Here is an 18,661-nt window from a genome sequence, read left to right as displayed (position 1 = left end):
ATTTTAGCCCTGACTTTTAATAACAGCCAGGAAAGAGGTAGACTTCATGCTTACCCAGAGGAAAAGGCCCTAATAGCATAAAGGATCAACTAGAAAAAACCCTTTTTATCTCGCTTTGCCATCCCCATGGAGACTGCTGTGCCAGGGATGGCAGCCCCTGCCTGGAGCCTGCCGTGGAGCTTCTGCAGTGGGTTGGGGTCCCAGCTGGCACAGGGGATGCTCGTGCCACTGGTCTGGCTGTGATTTGCTGATGGTAATGGTTTGACTTCCCTGGACAAGGTCACTGGCACAACTCTGTGCAACATGAGGGGCTCATGCATGAGATGGAGGGAGAGCCCTTGGGCCCCTCTCTGTGGCCACCACGTTGCCCAGCCCTTGCACAGGCTTAGCAAGTGTGTCTCAGAACAAGCGAGGTCTCATGGAGCTGAAGGTATTGGGGAAGAATAAATTGGAGTTCCATGGCTGGGGCCATCTGCAGCTCCTCAAAGGTCTCCCCAGCCTGCAGCATGCCACATCAAGAAGGGTTCCTTGTCTTTTCCTGATGCCAGTTGAGGTATGGCTGCAGGTCCCCAGCTGCGTCATCCTCTTTAGTCAGATCTTCTGGCCATCAAGTATCAGTCTTGTTTGGTCTGGCCAAAGCCAGCAGCCACCTTGGTGCTTCCTTGGTCCATCAGGCAGGAGGAAGCTAACGAGTCAAGAGAAATGAGCGTTTCTGAATGGAGGGGCTGGCACCTTGTGTTTCGGTCTAATCCCTAAAGCAGTGCTGGAAGATGAGCTCAAAACCATCCTTGGCTTCTTCTCCAGAGGGTTTGCCGAGGGCTGGTGGGTGGCATTTGGGGACAGTGAAGCACTCGCCCAGCCCCACAGGATGAGGACAGGCACACGCTGGTGAGCTTTGACGGATGAAGACTGTTAATATTGAACATATAATTATGCTGGTCAAGGCCGAGAGTCCTTCAGCGGCGATGTGTATGGAGGGCATCAATATTAAGGCGAGTTACTAAATGTATCTCAGAGGTGAACTGAAAGGCATTTTGGAGGTCCGGGGCTGAGTTTCAGGACTCTGCTGTGCCACGGCCAGCACCGAGAAGGTTCTTGCTGGCAGCGCAGCAGAGAAGGGAGCTGCTTTCCCTGAGCCTCTTGAGATGTGTCCGTGTTTGACACTTAAAAGAGGAGACAGGCACGGCCACCCCGTGCCGCCGAACTCAGCCTTTCCGAAATCAGGGGAGTGGTTTAAAATGCTTATTTTTAAAGACTGCATGCTGTAAATGAATCAACCTAATTAAAATAACTCCTCCCAGGGCTGGGGTTTTTAGGGTGCTTGGCTTTCATCTTCCACCAGACAGCTGGAAACTTTGTCGCGGTTGATTTCCAATGCAAGTTACTCTCACCTAAGCCCTCAGTTCCCAGAACCAAGGCTTTAAAAGGCACTTTGGGTGCCATGGGGTGAAGCTGGGGGACCTGGAAATTGTGCTGGGAGCTCCCAGCTCCCTAGTGAGAACTTTTTTTTATATTTGTGGAGGAAAAGGAATAATTTCTCTCCATCAAAAATGAATGAAAACTTGAAAAATCTCTACCGGGTTTATTTATTGCCTCATCTGTTAAAATAGCCACACATCTATTCAAGTGTGGGGGCTGTGCCTTATCTTACCTTTTCCATGAGCCACAGAATACATTTTTTTTCAGAGAAAAGTTATTGCTGAGTTTCTCACAAGGGAAGAATGTGCTGGAGGTTGTTGAGGCCATGACTTGTCATCGCAGAAGCCGGGCAGCACCACCGTCCTCTTGCCGCTGCCGTCCCACAGCCCTGCAAACGCCTCAGTGGCCAATGCCAGCCTGACAACCCATTCCCATCCCTGCTGGTGAGCCAAATCCGGGGTTTTCCCCACCTCTACACCAGGAGCCATCCACTGCTGGTGAGTGCTGGTTGGCTTAAAGAAAGCAGAGGTGCTCTGGGATCCCTGAGACACCAGCAGACCTACCTGCACCAAACCTCTCAAGGGACTGACGGGCTGTTTCTAGCAGGTTCAGGCATTTGTGCCTCTGTTTCTGAGCTGTGGCATGAAGGAGCCACACGCATACTTGCACTTACAACCTCCTGTACCTTTCTTGCTTTGCATTCGGTGAAACTGCTCACATTAAGCATAAGCTCTGAGGTTTCTGCTAAGCCAGTCCTATGCAGGAGCTGATCTATTTGTGCTGGAAGGGACACACTTTGCTGTTCGAACACCAGATGCCCCAAAATATGCTAATTCAAACCCCAGAACAGAAACCCCCTCCTTTTTTTTTCTCACTTTGTCTCACACTGAATCGCAAACTCACAGCAGGGCAAGAAATTACACCTGCTTCCCAAAATTGCACCCCTGTGCGTGACTACCTAGGACTTAGCCGCACACCTTTGCTGCAGCCTGGGCTTTCCCTCTGTCCCCAGGAGCCATCGCACCGAACAGATGCCGCAGGCTTGCAGGTACCTGCTGAAAAAATAACTGGCATGGGAGCTGTTGTCAAACCAGAAAACCAATGGTGGTGGTTAACATGGTGGGGACAAGGAGGGGCAGCCCCCAGGACTCCCGCCGTGGGGACCCCACTGGGATGCTCTGCCCAGGGCTCGCCTTTCCATGCCTCACCACAAACAGGCAGGGACACCTTGGTGAGGGGGACCAGCAGATTGACTGGTGAATAAACTTTATTTAGAAGTTATCCATAATACCACAAATACTATTTGCTGGGCTCGATATTATTCACGGTCTTTTCTGTGTACAGTAAGTGCTAGTTTTGCTAGACCCGTGAGGGCCCTGTGAAAGCGTGGGGAGCCAGGACCTTTTTCCATAACATGGGACTGTCTTTAACTTTCCGCAGTATTTTTTCTCAGTGTGAATCAAGCTGAGGACAGCTTCGGCCGTGGGCGTGGCTCGGGACCGCTGGGGCCAGTGAGTAAGTGGGGCTCTGCCGGGGCTGCAGGAAAGCCAGGGTCCCGCTGACGGAGACCATTCCGCAGGGAACGGCAGGAGGGGAGATGTGGGGGCGAAAGTCATTAGTATTTTTTTAAGCGCATCAACCTGGGGCCAGCGAAGGGCCTGGCTCGGCAGGACGGGTGGTGTTTTCTCCTGCTGTGATTATTTTCCCATGGGAGCCCCACACCAGTCCCATGAGCTCTCGCTCCCCCCACACCCTTCCTGCCCATTCCCTGCCACGGCTCAGAAAAAAGCTTTATTTATACTCATTTAGCTGCTTGCCTTCTCCCTAATTGAAATCATTAACCTTCTCGCTTAATAAAGAAGAGGACTGGGGGGAGGGCAGGGGGTGCTGGGGCTGGCAGTCCCCCTCCCGGGCTGCTCTGCTGAGTCCCTCGACTGGCTGAAAACGTGATTTTGAATTTGACCACTGGGAGCTAAAAAAAAAAAAACAACCAACAAAAAACAACCCGAACAACTGCGTCTTGGTTGGGGGGGCTGGCGGGGTACGGTTCCCCGTGCCCCCCGGGGCCGCGGCAGGGCTGACGCTGGCATTTCATCTCGGCGGAGAAGTCATCGGCTCTGACCACGGGGAGGGCTTTGCCCGCCAGGTCCCACTTTGCTCCCCTATATTTAGCCCATTATGAATATGGAAAAGCGTTGAAAATGATTCGCCCAGACATCCCTCTGTCCAGCCGAATAACGTCAAAGGCGGGAGCGGGGACGGCAGCCGCTCGCCCTGATGGGGGCCCTGGCCCCCGCCTGGCCTCGTGGGTCGCAGAGTGGGGTCCCTGCAGCCGCATGGGGGGAAAAAAGTCACGGTCGTGGCTTTAGGGACCCCCATCATGGGTGATTGGGGGGGTGCTTTGGGTGGGTGCCATGGGACACTGGCTGGGGGAGCGCTCCCCCCGCCGTGGCGTGCCGAGCAGGCGCCCGGGGTCTCAGCTGGCTTTGGAAGGGGCCGCGGCAGGGACGCCGCGCGGTGCCCAGCTGCGTGCCATGCTCTCCAAGGGCACAGCGGCCCCGTCCCTCCCTCCCACTGCCCGACACCCCCCGGCTGGCTGGGCACGGCCCCGACGAAGGGCCATGCAGCCTGGGAAACGCTGGCGCTTGCTGCTTCCCATCGAAGCATGTTTTGTGCATTTTTTTCCCCCCTTCGCAAAACTCCCTCCGAAGTAACACCCCCCTCTGCGTGAGCCGGTGGAACCCGGGGGTGCTGTGGATCTGAAGCTGGCAGCGGGCAAGAGGTGTGCTGCGATCCTGGCTGGGTTTGCCGATGCCTCGACGTCCCCACTCAGCTGCGCTCAGGCTCTGGCATCAACCATGTGCTGAACATCCCAGGCTTACGACCCGACAGCATGTGGCTGCTCCTCCACTGCGCTTTGCTGGGCTGCCCCGAGCATTAAATACCTTTTCCCAAGGTGAGCTGCTCTCCCTCCCTTTTAGGAGCCCAAATCTGCCCCGCAAGCATTTGGGCATCCTCCTGCCCTGCTCTGGGGCATGGATACCCCTCCTTGTGCGTCTGCCCCTCTTCAGCCACTATTTTCCTCCCCTTTGCAAGAAGCATCGCTCTGTCCCAAAAGCCACGTGCTGATGAGGAGACGATGCAGGGGGGAAACCCTCTCCCAGAAAAGCCCCCCCTGCCCAGCTCGGTTGGGTTGGTTTGGGGTTTGAAGAGCACTTTGTGCGAAAGATTACCATCGCTTTTGGGCATAGCGGAAAAGAGGGAAAACAGCTTTATTCAAGCCGTTAATGAAATGTCATTTGCAATTCACTTCCACGGCCATCACGTGGCGGATCCGCAGCACCCCCGGGTTGCACCGGCTCACTCAGAGGGGGGTGTTACTTCGGAGGGAGTTTTGCGAAAATGCACAAAAGCATCAAAACACGACCGCCCCATCCGCAGAGTTTGGGGGCTGTGTTTGCCCTGGGTGCTATAGCCCAGTGAGGTGGCTCAGGGGACAAGGCAGGGATCAGCAGAGACCTGGCAGAGCAGCACACCTTTTCTGTGGGGTCTGGCCCCAGAAATATCTCTAGATTTTATTTTTCCCCTCCTCTCATCACGTATCTATATCCCTGATGTTGCACATGGGCAGCCGGAGGAGTCCTGCTGCTTTTCCCTGCCCTGCAAAGCTCAGCGACATGCTTTGAAGCCCCTTTTCCATCCTCCCCCAGTTACCTGCTCCCTTTCACCTCCTCCACCCTTTCCTAATTTCTGAGTGATCCTCCTCAGCCGTGAGCAGGTTTAACTAATCTTTCTGTCAGTAGGGTACTTTATGGAAATTGAAAACTAATTAACGTTCATCTCAGCAGCTAATCGCATAAAAAACCCACTGCCTTGGCCTCCCTGGTCTTAAAATAATGACATCACGTGAGCAGGAGCGGGGAAGATCTTGATCAAGCCCACCAGGATGGCATGGTCCCTGAGACAGAGCCGGGATGTCCCCGAAGCCCCGTGCCTGGGGATGGATCACCCTGTGCTGATGCCGGACCTGGCTCCTGACCCACTGAATCCATCTTGCCCATCCTACAGACTTTTCCTCTGGCTGCCTCAACCCAGGAGGTGGGGAAAAGGCATTTTGGGGCAGTCTGGGGAGACAGGGTGGTGTGAGGCTGGGAAGATGGTGGAGATGTGCGGTCAAAGATGCTCTTGCCTGCAGTGACTCATTCGGCTTTAATTGCTCCCCAAAGTCGCCGGCTGCTGGCGGCACTGCATCAGAGATGTCACGTTATACTCATGCGTGAAGAGCTAATGGTCAAGGGTGACACCACCAACAAAACATCCTCGGGGAAGCTGTCAGCAGCGGGGGGATCAAAGGGCAGGGAGAGGGGCCGTCCCACTGCCAAGGGTCTGGGCTGCTGCTGGAGATGCAGGTGCCCAGCGTAGGGGTGGTGGCAGTGCTCATGGGGCTTTGTGGCCAGAAAATCATCCTGCCACATCAGGATCGGTGCAGACAGTGCTGCAGCTGACAGCGTTGGCTCTTCCCAGGACCCCTGGAAAAGATTTCCTTTGGCATTGAAGCTTCATGCTGGCATGGGTTGGGAGGGCTCATGCTGATGGCACCGTTGGACCAGTGTTAGCTGGTCTCTGCTCTCCCCCGTGCCAAAGGGAGGTAGCCCACGTGTGATAAACCAGGACGTGAAGGTGAGCCTCGGATGCACAGCTCCTGTGACAGCCATGGTGACACCAACCCGTCCCTTTGGGCATCCGTACCCTCCTGCACCCTGGCCAGGATGCTGCTGTGCTTGGGCCGGTTGGCACCAACCAAGAGTTGAAGGGGAGACCTGGATGAAACCCCACCTCGCCGATGCAAGAGGTTGCACAGGTTGGCAGGCTGTGCTGCAATGAGAGTGGCGCAGTGCAAGGTGCCCTTTCCTGATGCCCTCATCCCCAGAGGCCACAGCAGGACACAGGCTGCTTCTCCACTTCGCAGCAGCACCAGCGTGGTCCCGGTTTGCATTTGGCTCGGTGCTCCCATTTCCAGCTGCTTCCCGCTGCTCTGCTGCTGGGTGCAGCATCTCTCCCCCCCCACCGCCGCTCTGGCAGGATGGGGCAGAACCTCCCTGCCCTCCATCAGCAGGAATGGCTTAGAGAAAGCCAGGCGAGACGGCCACGCTGCTGGGACACCCGGATCAGCCTGCCAGAGAAGCAGCCCTGGCCGCAGCCATCCCGCCGAGAAGCGCAGCGAGGGAGGAAGAGTTATTGCTGCAGTCACACACCAGCTATTACCTCCCAACAAAAGGCAGCGTCTGCACAGCCGGGAGAGAGCCCGAGGACAGGGACAGCCCCGATGACCTTCAGAGGACGCGCGGCAAACAGGCCGAAGCCCTGATCGCCCGAGACAGGTACACCCGTGGGCACCCCTCCACCTGGCCTGGCGCAGCGGGAGCCTCCCAGGATGCTCCCCACAAGCCTTCAGCCGTGATCAGCTTCAAAACCTCCTCACCAGCCCCTGGCCAGGGTGTTTTGTTTGTTTTTGGTTGTTTTTTTTCCCTTCCAGCGGACGTCAAGCTTTCAGGTGTCTGAAAGGAGGCAGGGGCGATGTTGTTGTCAGCGCTTAGCCGCTGTGAGGTGCCGGTACCCGGTCTAATATCAGAGTTCGGATACATCCCTGCAAAGCATCATTTTCCAGCCCCTGCCTGGCAGCCGGAGCTTAGCAAGAAACTTGCTTATAACTAGGGATCAAGGCTAAGGTGACAGCACCAAAAACCTGGGGGAGTGAGCCAAGGCTCGCTCTCACCCTGAGGCCATGGGTCAGGATCTGCCGGCTGTATCCTCAGATCCTGAAACACCAGTGCGGTCAGAGCACGGCTCTGGGACACCCAGCCGCGAGGGTGATGTCCTTGTGCTGCCTCTCACCCCAGGAGTGAAGGTACTCGAGGGCACCCTCATGCCATGGTGAAAACCCACCTGTAGACAAGCAGAAATGAGTGCCTGGCTGGGTTTTTCATCTCTGCCTTTAAACTGGCCCAAGTTCACTTTGGTGAGGTGTTGGGGGGGTGTGTGCAAGAGCAGGGGAAGCACCATCATCATCCTCACAATCAGCTCCCCACGGAGAGCTGGACAGGAGCAAGGGGCCAGGGCTAAATGAAGGGAGGGAGTGGGCTGTCAGCAAATGTCAAAAAGCAAAAAAAAAAACCAACCAGACTTCAGAGCCAGTTAAGTTTGTGTAATGTGAGGGAAATGCTGGTTAAAGACATGGTAGCAGCTGAACTGTATATCCATTTATTTAAATGTAGTTTTCCATGGGAGTGGAATACATGGATATCATTAGTGCCAAATATCTCTCATAAGGCTGCCTCCACTAATATACCAAAAAGAGCTTAATTAACTTTGCTTCACAGTGAACCAGGGAGGTTCCTCAAACACCTTTTCCTCTGATAGGGACCAAAGCAGGTCTTGAGCGACAGGTACAAATGTGGGTGGGGGTGGGTGGGTAGGGCTAGCATGGCTGGATCACCCCACGCAGGGAAGTGCTGCCAAACGGTGGGCGACCCCAGAGGGGTCACTCGGCTGATGGGGAAGAGCTTCAAAAACACGTTGTGTGCTCAAGCTCCATATGAGGGTCCAAGGAGCATCGTGGCTATCCAGAGATGACGGCCGCGTCCTTGGGACACACGGGGCCATCTCCTCTCAGTGCACTGCAGCGAGCACAAAGACCCGGCATCCCGCAAACTCCTCGGCCACTGCCGCTGCCTGTAATCAGAGGGATGGAGGAACTAGCCCGAGGTTTACGTGGCTCAGAATTGTGCCTGTCCCTCTCCATTTCCTCCGGTGTGTGAGTAAAAATGCTCAGCCACAGCCTTTCCGAGCCCACCATGTCCCCTCCATCAAATCCCTCATCTGGCAGCAGCAGCAGGGCTCGTCCCCGTGCTCCTCCGCACCAGGTTGCACCACCAGCAACGTCGCAGAGCACCGATGCTATCGTGACATGCACCGCGCAGGGAGGAGCCTGGCCTCTGAGGGGTGACACTGCTGGCAGCAGGGTGCCCCATGGCATGTCATCAACCCCCCAGCACCGATGGCACCGGCCACGGTGGCTGTCGAACGTGCTGCAGGACGGCTCTGCGCTCAGAGGAGCCCTGTGGTGGTGGCACCTTCATTTGCACGACTGTCCCCTCCTGGTTTTGCCCAGCGTGAAATGCATCGCTTGGGCTCACCGGGATTACAAATCCCAGGGGGTTTGTAAGTTGTCCGAGCTAGCACACTGCCAAGACACTTCTACCTATATACATACACCCACATATATGTGTGTAAATACATTATATGGATGATTATATTTATGTCTTCTATTTCATCCAGAGGTCACAGCTGTGTAGCTGCCAGCCTTTTTGCACAGCAGACTTTTCCACAAGCCCAGCCACGCTGGAAGCGGAGGTGATTTATTGGAGACCCCTGCTCGGCACCGGGCAGCTGGCAGCGGCGGCGAGCCCTCCGTCCCAGCGCCAGCCCCGTGCTGGCCGGGCTCCAGGCAGGGCTCCCCGCTTCCCTCGCAAACCTCTTAGTCCCGGGTTAATTAATCGTCAGCAAATAACCTGCGTGGTCGCAGCTGGGATGGCAGCTTCACCTTCGCTCCTGCTCGCACCTGCGATGCTGGGCTCTGTCCTGGTGGTGTTGCTGCTTTTCATGGGGCTGCTGGGGTGTGAGGGACCAGCACCCGGGGTGGGGGGTCTGCTGCCGAAATGCAGCCCCTGGAGAGGGGGTCTTGCTGCGGGGGTGTGTGTCTCATTAGAAGGGGGCTTGATAGGAGAGGGGGCTTGATAGGAGAGGGGGTCTTGATAGGAGAGGGGACTCGATAGGAGCAGGATCTCGCTAGCATGCCCCTTTTTGTTCAGCTGGGAAAGACATTACGTGCAATGGCTGCACATGGCCCACAGGACAAGTTTTGAGGCAGCTCGATGGGGTTTCTCCACTTAATGCCCCCGTCAGGCTCCGGAAACGCTGCAAACCACAGACACAGATTTTTTCAGGAGCTGAAATTCCCTGTATTTTGCAGCATCTTCCCATCACCCTGTGGGCTTGCAATAGCTGTGCACTGGTGGGGAGCCTCCATAGGGCGTCCCTTATAGCGGCATCGTCTCACTGCCCGGCGGCTGCCTGGGAGATGCTGGCGGGCAGGATTGGTGCCGTACCGCCCGCACCTGCCTGCGCCGGGCCAGCCTGAACAGATGCTTCTGCATCGTAATAAAAGGTTAAATATTTTAATAAGCATCAGCCACATGTTGAAGGTAAAACGAGCTGCTTGCTTTCACTCTCTCTATTTTTTTTTGTATGCAAATGAACTGGAAGTTTATTAACAAGATGAGAGGCTGGAGCCTAATTAGCAGCAGGATGAGGGAGCCGCGCTGGAGCTGAGTCAGCGAGTGGGAGAATCGCTGGCGCAGCCCTCGGCAAACGCTGCAGCAGTCCCTGCCATCACCGCCCACCGCTTCCAAATCACCCCAAAACCCAGGAGAATTGGGCAAAACCTGCACGTTTCTGGAAGGAACAGGGGGACCCGCTTCGCTCAGGGTCTTGCTGTGGACATAGCCTGCGTGGGTCACCCCAAAGCCACCGGCCTTAGTTTCTTCTCTGTGCTGGTTGCATTGCAGCTTGGATTTTATGGGTCGAGCTAGGGCAGTGTTTCCAAGCATATATTGAATATTTAGGGGCCAATGCCACCAAGCCATGCAGTGATAGATGGAGCAGTTATTTCTGGTCTGGGCTCAAGCATGGCTGGTGCTGCTGGCGGCGGGGGGGACTGGGCTACTTTAGTCCCTATGTAATTTGCTTTAGTATTTGCCTCTGATTATGTTTCTTTTCTCTTTTCGTTTTGCAGAATTGTTTTCCCACAAAGAGCTGGGAAGAAAACAAAGAAGAAAAAAAAACAAACGAAAAATCAGGGAAACTTTTTTTTTTTTTTAATCATCTTTATTTTCTCCTGGCCTTTCTTCTACCACCTTTTCCCTGCTGCTCTGGAGGTTGCTTCAAGCAGAGGAAAGACAAAAACCTCTTCCAGCTGCCGGGCGGCTGCAGCGGTGCAGGCAGGGGCTGCCTGTCCTGCGAGGCCGGTGGCCGCGGGGCAATGGGGACTCGCCGCTGAATGAGAAGCTGCCAATAAACCCCTCTTGTAATTTGCACCTTCGCAAGGCGACAGCAGCCCTGCGGCCCCGTCGTTCATTTCCATTTTTAATTAGCTGGGCTCTCCCAGCGCCTCTCAGCTGCCCTGCCCTGGGGCCAGCGACGGCTGCAGGCAAACGGGGTTGATTTTGGAGGTGAACGAAGCATTTTGGTGGCCCACGGAATGGGAGACCTGGCAAGGTGGTGATGACATTCCTCTTTTTTTCCTTTTTTTTTTTTTGATATATATTTCTTCCACTTGGTCTCGGTCCAGCCCTGCCATCATCACCCGCGGCCATGCCGAGCCAGTGCCCATCCATCTGCCCCCTCCTCTGGGCTCCTTCCTCTCCATCCTCTTCCTCTCCCAGCACCGAGCACCCCGCACCACCGTCCCCAGGTTCCCCCTTCCCACGCAGCCCCCAGAGCAGCACTGCCGCACCGGCACCTTGAACAGCCAGCGCACAGAAGGATGCTGCAATTCCACTATAAAGCTATTAAAACTCTACCTCATTAGCAATAATTAAAAGGCGTAGCACACATTCCCAATAGCTCATGCCCGTGGGCACAGTAATTTTTATTTTTTATTTTATTTTATTATTTTATTTTCTAGGCTCCTACACTCACCATGCCCAAAGGATGGGCAGCATCACCCCTCCACACTATCTCCATCGTGCAAGCAGAGGGGGGACCCAGGGACGGGCAGCACCCCCCTGCCCACCCGGTGGGGAGATGGGGGGGCTTGCCTGCATCCAAGGCACAGTAAAATATTTTACTACAAAGCAGAATTACTCCAAAGACTGATGGGCTGACTTGTGAGACCCACTCACATTTATGGAGGTCGTAAGTTATAGACTCCCGGTGAACTGGAGAAAAACATAACCCTCGCCTTTTATAGGCGAAACTTCCTGCCATATATTAAACTCTCCAGCAAACGGACGGGGGCTTTACTGCAAACTATAACTTTAATGCCTCCCAACCCCTCGGTTAGTTTGGAAGGATTATTATTAACTGGGGTGTGCTTCGCCAGCCCTCGCATGCCAGCGGTTTGCCTGGGTGATGGTGGTGGCTCTTGGCTGGAGCTCCCGGAATGGGGATGGGTGGGAGCGGGCAGGGAGGGTGGGGGGGGACCCCAGTCCGGCAGGCAGGGCTTGGGGAGATGCTGGCAGCTGCCTATGGGGAGAAAAAGCTGCAAGAGGCATTGCGTGGGTCAGGCCATGCCGCGGGGGAAGGACCTGGCACATCCCAGGGCATCCGAATGTCACCAAGCCGTGGGGTTCCGCTCGCTGAAAGCCTTTTGCAGCTTCTGCCGTGGGCATCCGCGGGGCCTGGTGCACACCGTGTCTTTTTTTCCACTTCTTGGCCTAAAGTGTTATAGTATGAAATGGAAAAAAGTGCAGGACCCTGCCCTCAGTCTGCTCTTGCCCAGGGCTGAACTTTGTTGCCCAAATGGGGGAAACGGGGGAGAAAAAAAAAAAAAAAAAAAATCCCATTGATAGTAACTGAGTGGAAGGGGGAAAAGGATGGGCAGCACCAGTAGAAGGAAAAGGTGTGGATGCGGAGATGGGGAAGGAGATGAAAGCAAGGAAAATGCAAACAATCCAGTTTGGTTTGAGTGGATTTGGTTTCTCTTTTGGCCACCAGCAGCCAACGAGGGAGGGACACTGCTGCACCCAGCACGGCTCCTCCACCAGCCCCCAACTGCTCTGGGAGGCTGCATGTGCCCTTTTCCCACCTTAGAATTGTCTTTTTTTGGGGGGGAGAGGGCAGGAGAAGACTTGAGCTGGGAGAGGTGCCCAGCCCAGCACCCAAAGGATGCGTCCCAGGAACCCCCCCAGCCCGGAGAGCATCACATCACCTCCTCCCAGCATCACCTCCTGCCACCTGCCTTTCTGGGGCGATTTGCTCATCGGGGCCCGGTGAGACTTAGCATTTCTCTGTTTGGAGCCAGGATGAACATTTATTAGAATTAAACAGCTGGGAGCAAGATGATATTTAAACTGGTATTAGGAAAGCACCGGCGGAGGGAGATAATTCCTGGGGCAATCTGGCAGCGCGGCGGCCGGGGGGCTCCTCGGGTCTCCTGCCGGAGAGCGATACAGTTAATTTGCAGCCGGAGCTGGAGGCTGGCCTGCGCTGATATTGCCGTGTTATTTAGAAGAGAAAGGTCAGGCTGGAGATTGAATAATCATTGACAAGAAATCCATGGGGGAGCGGGGCAGCAGCTCCAGGCAAGCTCCAGCATCCCTGTGCTGCCTCCCCGGGGGTTTCTTTCCCTCCGCTTTGGTCCCTGTGGGGTGTCAGAGGAGTTTGTGCAGGGATCCTGCCCGCCTTTCTCCAGCTCCAGAATCGCAGCCACTCTCCAGCTGCCCCCTTTTTCATCTAATACCTCCATCTCTGGGGATGTGACAGAGCTGTCCTGGTTTTCATCCCACGCACAGGCTCTTTTTTAAATTGCAAATTATTTTTAAATTTAAAATTACTTTTTGCTCAGAAACATTTTCCAAAAAAAAAGATTTTTTTTTTACACTAAAATCCCCAGGAAAACACAAGAAACCACCAACCCTTCCCCTGCTCCCCAGCCCTGCCCCATCCTGGGTGTGATAAAAGAAAAATCCCCATTCTAGCTTTTTTGGAAAGAAGTGCACTAAAAAGTGCAAAAAAGCAGCAAACAAGCAATGAAAAGGAAAGATTGAAAATGTTTTTCGCATGGACAAATCCGTGTGTGCAGGGAAACTGAGGCATGGGGATGGGCGCCGGGAGCCGTGGGGATGCTGCGCATCAGGCATCACCCCCGCATCACATCCCTCCGGCTCCCAAGCTCACGCCACCAGGAGCAGGACCGAGCATCAGGCTATTGCCTTCACTCACCCCCCCCACTGCACCCCAAACCCTTCTTGCCCCCTGCATCCTCATGGGGGAAACGCCCAGGGTATCTCGTTTTCCTCTTTTTCCTCCCAAAAAATACGCCAGGTTTGGTTTCAGGTTTTTTTTTGTTTTTTTTTTTTTGCAACAAAAGAAACTATTTATTTGGAATATGCATTACCAGTACAAATCAGGAAACTGTAAAACCTACACCTTGTTAGTATCGTCATAGAACATAAAAGTCTCAATTGGGATCAGAAAGACAGAGGCCTTTTTTTTCTTTACAGAAGCAGAAAAGCTTAAAGTTTCAAAACCAGGTCGGAACAGAGAGTCTTTTTTTTTTTAGGGTTTTTCTTTTTTTTTTTTTTTATATTTGGAATCCATTAGGAAGAGAAAAAAAAGATGGGGGGGAATAGAAAAGAAAAAGCAACTCAGAACAACTGGATCATCTTTACAAGGGATAGTCAGGGCTTTGCAAGAACAAAAAAAGCAAACCGACAGAACCACCCCCCCCCAGGCAATGTCTGATTTACATAATCTTAATAATAATAATAATAATAATAAAGGTGTACGAAAACAAAAGGACTCCAGGAAACCTTGGGATTAAAAATAACACCCCAAACCCTAACCCGTTCAGTGATGTGAAAAGCTCAGTTTTTTAGGAGGTGGTGGGGAGCAGGGAAACAGTTTTAAGAGCAATGCCAGCGAGCGTCTTCCTCAGCGCTTCTCATTGAACCCCACCCTGGAGCCCCAAAATCTGTCCCAACACGGCTGGGGAGTTGCTACATCTCATCCTTTGACCCTCATCCTTCCCCCGTGCCGCTGTGCAGCCAGGGCTCAGGGCCAGGCTGGGAGACCCCATCCTCAACAAGGTCCGTGGTCCACGGTCGAAATAAGGTTGGTACCTTCTTTGCTCCGAACCCCTCGTTTTTGGGCCAAGAGCTGCGGTTGGGCTGCTCGGTGCCTCCAAGCCAGGGCTCTTGCAGCAAACCCTCGGGGCAAGGGTGCCGCTGGGATTCAGGGCAGAGCATAAGGGCATTGAAACCCACCACCGCCTACCCATTTGGGGGAGGATTCATGCCCTTTCATCACTTCCATGCAGCTCAGCATCGCCCCCAAGCACGGAGACCTGCAGGGGCTCAGCACCGGACTCCCCGTCCGCCCTCGGCATCTCCTCCCCAAAAACCCCTCGCGATTACGTCCCTCTTCGGAGACGTAATCCCCCCGCTCAGCCGCAGAGCAGCCACCTGAGGATCTTCTGGGGTTGGGTGTCAAACGGCATGGGGACACCCCCCCCCCAGAAGAGACACCCCCCTCACCCCCCCCCCAAAAAAACCCCAAAACCCACCACCATCACTTTTCACATCACTTGGGTCACAGCTCAAAAGCGCAGGGGAAGCGGCAAGGCCGTCGTCTCAGACAGGTCAAAATAAACTCAGCATCATCATCAAAGCCCCCCCCCTCCCCTCCCAAATAATGCCAAAAAATAAAATAAAAGGTAATTTCTGGGTCTCAACGTTAAGAAACATAAAGTGTTAGACTGTACCTATTAATGCTCACTATTCCAACCATTTTTTTTTCTTTTTAAAGTTTTACAAAATGAATTACCGTCACTTTTTAAACATTGTGTAAGAAGAAATGAGTGTGCACAACTCTACACTTTTCTAGCATTCTTGAACTAATTCACAAATGCGAGAAAATGGAAAAAAAAACAAACCATGGGAAAAACAAACAAACAAAAAAAAAAGATGAATGTAGGTAGTTTGATGTTATAAACTATACAGGAATGAAGCGCTTGTTGCCACAGAAAGAACAGGGATGGAACCTTCCCCCTGTTCAATTTTGCGTGCTAAGAGGGTCATTTTTTATTCTTTTATTATAAACACTATTAAATTCCGACTGCGTTTTTGGTTTTTTTTTTTTTCTCCTTTATCTGAATATACAAGAACATTCATTATCAAATGTTCGTTATCATCAATACTACAAAGAACGAGACACAAATCGCAAGAAACAATGGAAAATGTTAATAAAGCTGAAAGAATCATCGAGTTTTTTTTGTGGTTTTTTTTGTTTTTATTTTTTTTGAGTTTCTGCAGGATTTTTTTGTTTGTTTTTTGTTTTTTTGTTTTGTTTTGTTTTTTTGGTATCGAAGTCAGGTTTTTCTGGGCAGAAAAAAAATTAAAAAAAAGAAGAAGAAGAAAAAAACCCACAACACTCGGGGTTGGGGGCAGGGGGGGAAGGGGAGGAGAAACAAAACCCAAAAATAAAAAAAAAGCAAAGAAAAAGGCAAGCAAGCGGCTACGCCAACGCGAACCAGAGGGACCAACCAGGGAACCCAGGAGGCGATTTGCAAAGTACCGTGGAGTGGTGAGTGCCCTGCCCGGGCAGGCGGTGTCACGGGCAGGAGGTGCAGGCAGGTCGGGCAGCGGTTGCAGGGCAGGGGAAGGCAGCCCCGGCACGGGCCGGCTCCGGTCAGCAGGTGGTTTCGGCTCATTTCTGGTTGGTTTCCAAGAGGTACTGTGGCATTCCCGCAGGCATGGCACTGCTGCCGCTCCGGAGAACAGACCTGACTCAGCCCCGTGGCCCTGAAACGCTTTGCCAGAACGGTTTCATGTAAAATAAGCTGGAAACGGTTAAAAGGCTGCACTGGGGGAGGCCATGGGAGGAGGAGGAGAGTGGGAAGGTGCGTGGCTCGGGAAGATGGGCAGCACCTCCTAACCATCCTCATGGGGAAATGACCTTCTCGTTGCTCTTAACGTACTCCCAGCCGGGAGGCAGCCCTAGACCTCACATGTCGCATTACGCTCTGCAACACGGTCCACATCTCCGGGCATGGATGCGAAAGGAGGAGCAGAAAGCGTCTCACCGCTGGAGACATAAAAACCAAGCAAGGAGCAGCTTGTGCTGTTTCTCATCCACCTTTTGCATCCTACTCTGATCCCACCAGCTCAGAAATAGACAATCCACTGAACTGGGACTTTTTGTATTTGGGGGAAGGTCACAAATTTCAGAGTGGATGTTTTAGAGCCTTCTGGGCTTGCTCCCCAGGGAAAGGCAGGCTTCACCTCCACTTCAGGCGAGTCATGCTGCTGGCTGCACGCTGCAAGGTGACAGCATGTTGGAGCCGTGGGCACACCACTGCTGCGGCCTGCAGGCCAACCACCATTGTTTTTTTCCAGCAGAAGGGTGGAAATTTTTCTGGCAGAGCTTTAATATTAAATGGTTCCTGCTTAATGTTGCTCTGCGCTGGCAGTTCCCATCTCGAGATGGCTGGCATCAGCACGGGCAGGGTGGGCATGGACGTGCAAGAGCAGGAGATGTGGCCAGGAGGTATTAGGGTCCATCACAAGGTGCCAGACGTGCTGCACCCACACCAGTCCCCAGGACACCCAGGGTCTTGTCGCGGGTCAGCTCAGCCTCCTTGTGCCTGCTGGAAGAACCAGTGGCAAAAAGTACTGCCCCAGCACGAAGCTCAGCCCCTCGCCCAGGGCTCTCCTCACCCTGCTCTTCAACGAAAGCCATGTCGTCCCGGCATCAGCTGCCTGAAGGGGTGTTTCAGCAGGATGAAGCCTTGCTTACCACCCAGCACCGGTTGTCCAAAGAGCGGACCAGAAAAGCTGGGGAGAAAATCCCATGAGTTCTCCCATGGCTTGGGATGCCACTGCACAGAGTAACTCCCGGGATAAAACCAGCAGCTTCAGCAGAAAGACAGCCCCCAAGCAGGGCACCCACCTGTCCTACAGAGCTTCACCCTCAAGCAAACCTGTTGTATTAACCGTTACCAAAAGCACCCGACGCGCTCACCCCACCACATCCAGCCTCCGGGATCCCACTGCCTGTCCCTCGCTGCCTGGCTGGCAGGGCTTTGGGAATGCAGTGGGTGCCACCAACCTCTGTGGGTCCTGCCTGCACTGGGGAACCCACCTCCTCCTCTTCTGCAGCACGGCACACTCCCGAAAACACAAGCCAACACTCCACAATGCTTTCCTTGCCAGGAAAAACTCCACTGCTGGCCTCCCTAGGTGCTGTGAGAAAACTGCTAGGGTCCCATCAATCATCAACGCCTGATCCCGTACAACACTGCAGAGGTGCTCAGCGCCTTCGTTATCAGCGACGGCCATTTCTCGCCTGCCTCTGCCTCGTCTCCTTCCCTCCTCTCCTTCCTTCCAACAGCAGGCAGGGAGGATGGTGGGATTTCATGGCTCATCCAGGCTTTGGGATGTATGGTGGAGCATGGCAGCGACTGGGAAGTGCTGGCAGTTTTCCCAGGGCTGGGAATGGGCCAGTACCTTTTGGAAGCGAAGGGGAGCATGCCGGTTCCTTCTCTTACGTGCACAGGGGGGCTGTGTTCACCCACCCTGTCAATGGCAGTGCCCGAGGGACAGCTCACCGAGGCAGGGCTGGGTGCAGAGAGGCGATGCGCTGGCTGCAGCCGGGGCCGGTGGAGACGAGGCGGCAGTGGGGCTGTGGTGGCGTTTCCCTACGGAGAGGTAGCGTGAGAGACGGGGGGTGGCGAAGGGGGCTGCCTGCTAGTAAAGGAGCGAGACGTGACTGAGGTACATTTGTGGCTCCTCAGAAAGATGCCCAGTGCGAGGCCATACACTGCTTTGGGGTTGTTTGTGTGGCGGCGGTTGATTTTTGCTTTTCCTCCTTAAAATCCTTCTACCTGTTGACATATCCTTCGGTGGGAAGGGGTGAGGGGAAGGGAGTGGTGTTGTGGCAGTGGCAGGGAGGGGGAGAGCGGCTTCTACCCAGAAAAGAAAGGGAAGAGAGTATAAAGAAGTGTCCAGATTGGCTGAAAAAAGCATCCCGACGAAGAGAAGAGAAGAGAAGGAGTCTTCTTGTGTGTGCTGATTGGGTTCACCTCCAGTCTGACTGCTGCGGTGTTAGGAGAGGCCCCCTCCCCTCCTGCCCCCGCCGGGGCCGGCTCAGCCAGGGATGCAATTTGCTGGGAGATCAGTTGGAGGTATCAGAGTGAACGCTGCCAGGGCCTTCTGTGGGGGAGGTCACCGACGACGGGGTAGTAGCGTCTTGCCAACCTCCATTAGCCTGCAGGAAGGGAGACAGGGAGATGTCAGCCACCCAACAGCACGCCCGGCCCTACCCAAGCCACCCACCCACCTCAGACCCCTCTACTTCTCCCTTGGCAAGGGCTGATGTAGGAGCCAAAGATGTCCCCTCTGGCCCCCCATCCCACCACAGACCATGGGGTTCCATCAGTGGGACCCTGTCAAAACCAGGGGTT

The 18,661-nt window shown here is 54.0% G+C and overlaps 1 protein-coding gene across 4 annotated transcripts in view; it reads right to left on the bottom strand.

Annotated features, from left to right (window-relative positions):
• Positions 1 to 13,578: 13,578 nt before the first annotated feature.
• The window catches only part of PBX1 (PBX homeobox 1), a 136,350-nt gene continuing 131,267 nt past the window's right edge, over positions 13,579 to 18,661 (bottom strand). For all 4 annotated transcript variants that reach the window (XM_069789792.1, XM_069789794.1, XM_069789796.1 and 1 more), the window contains one exon: positions 13,579 to 18,465. In XM_069789792.1, the coding sequence (XP_069645893.1) occupies positions 18,373 to 18,465 (93 nt within the window). In that variant the 3' untranslated portion in view covers positions 13,579 to 18,372. The remainder of the gene's footprint in view (positions 18,466 to 18,661) is intronic.

This window comes from Haliaeetus albicilla, chromosome 8 (genome assembly GCF_947461875.1).
Source record: "Haliaeetus albicilla chromosome 8, bHalAlb1.1, whole genome shotgun sequence".
NCBI lineage: Eukaryota > Metazoa > Chordata > Aves > Accipitriformes > Accipitridae > Haliaeetus > Haliaeetus albicilla.
Note: the sequence above shows the minus strand (reverse complement) of the source record. Positions and strands in the feature narration are given on the sequence as shown.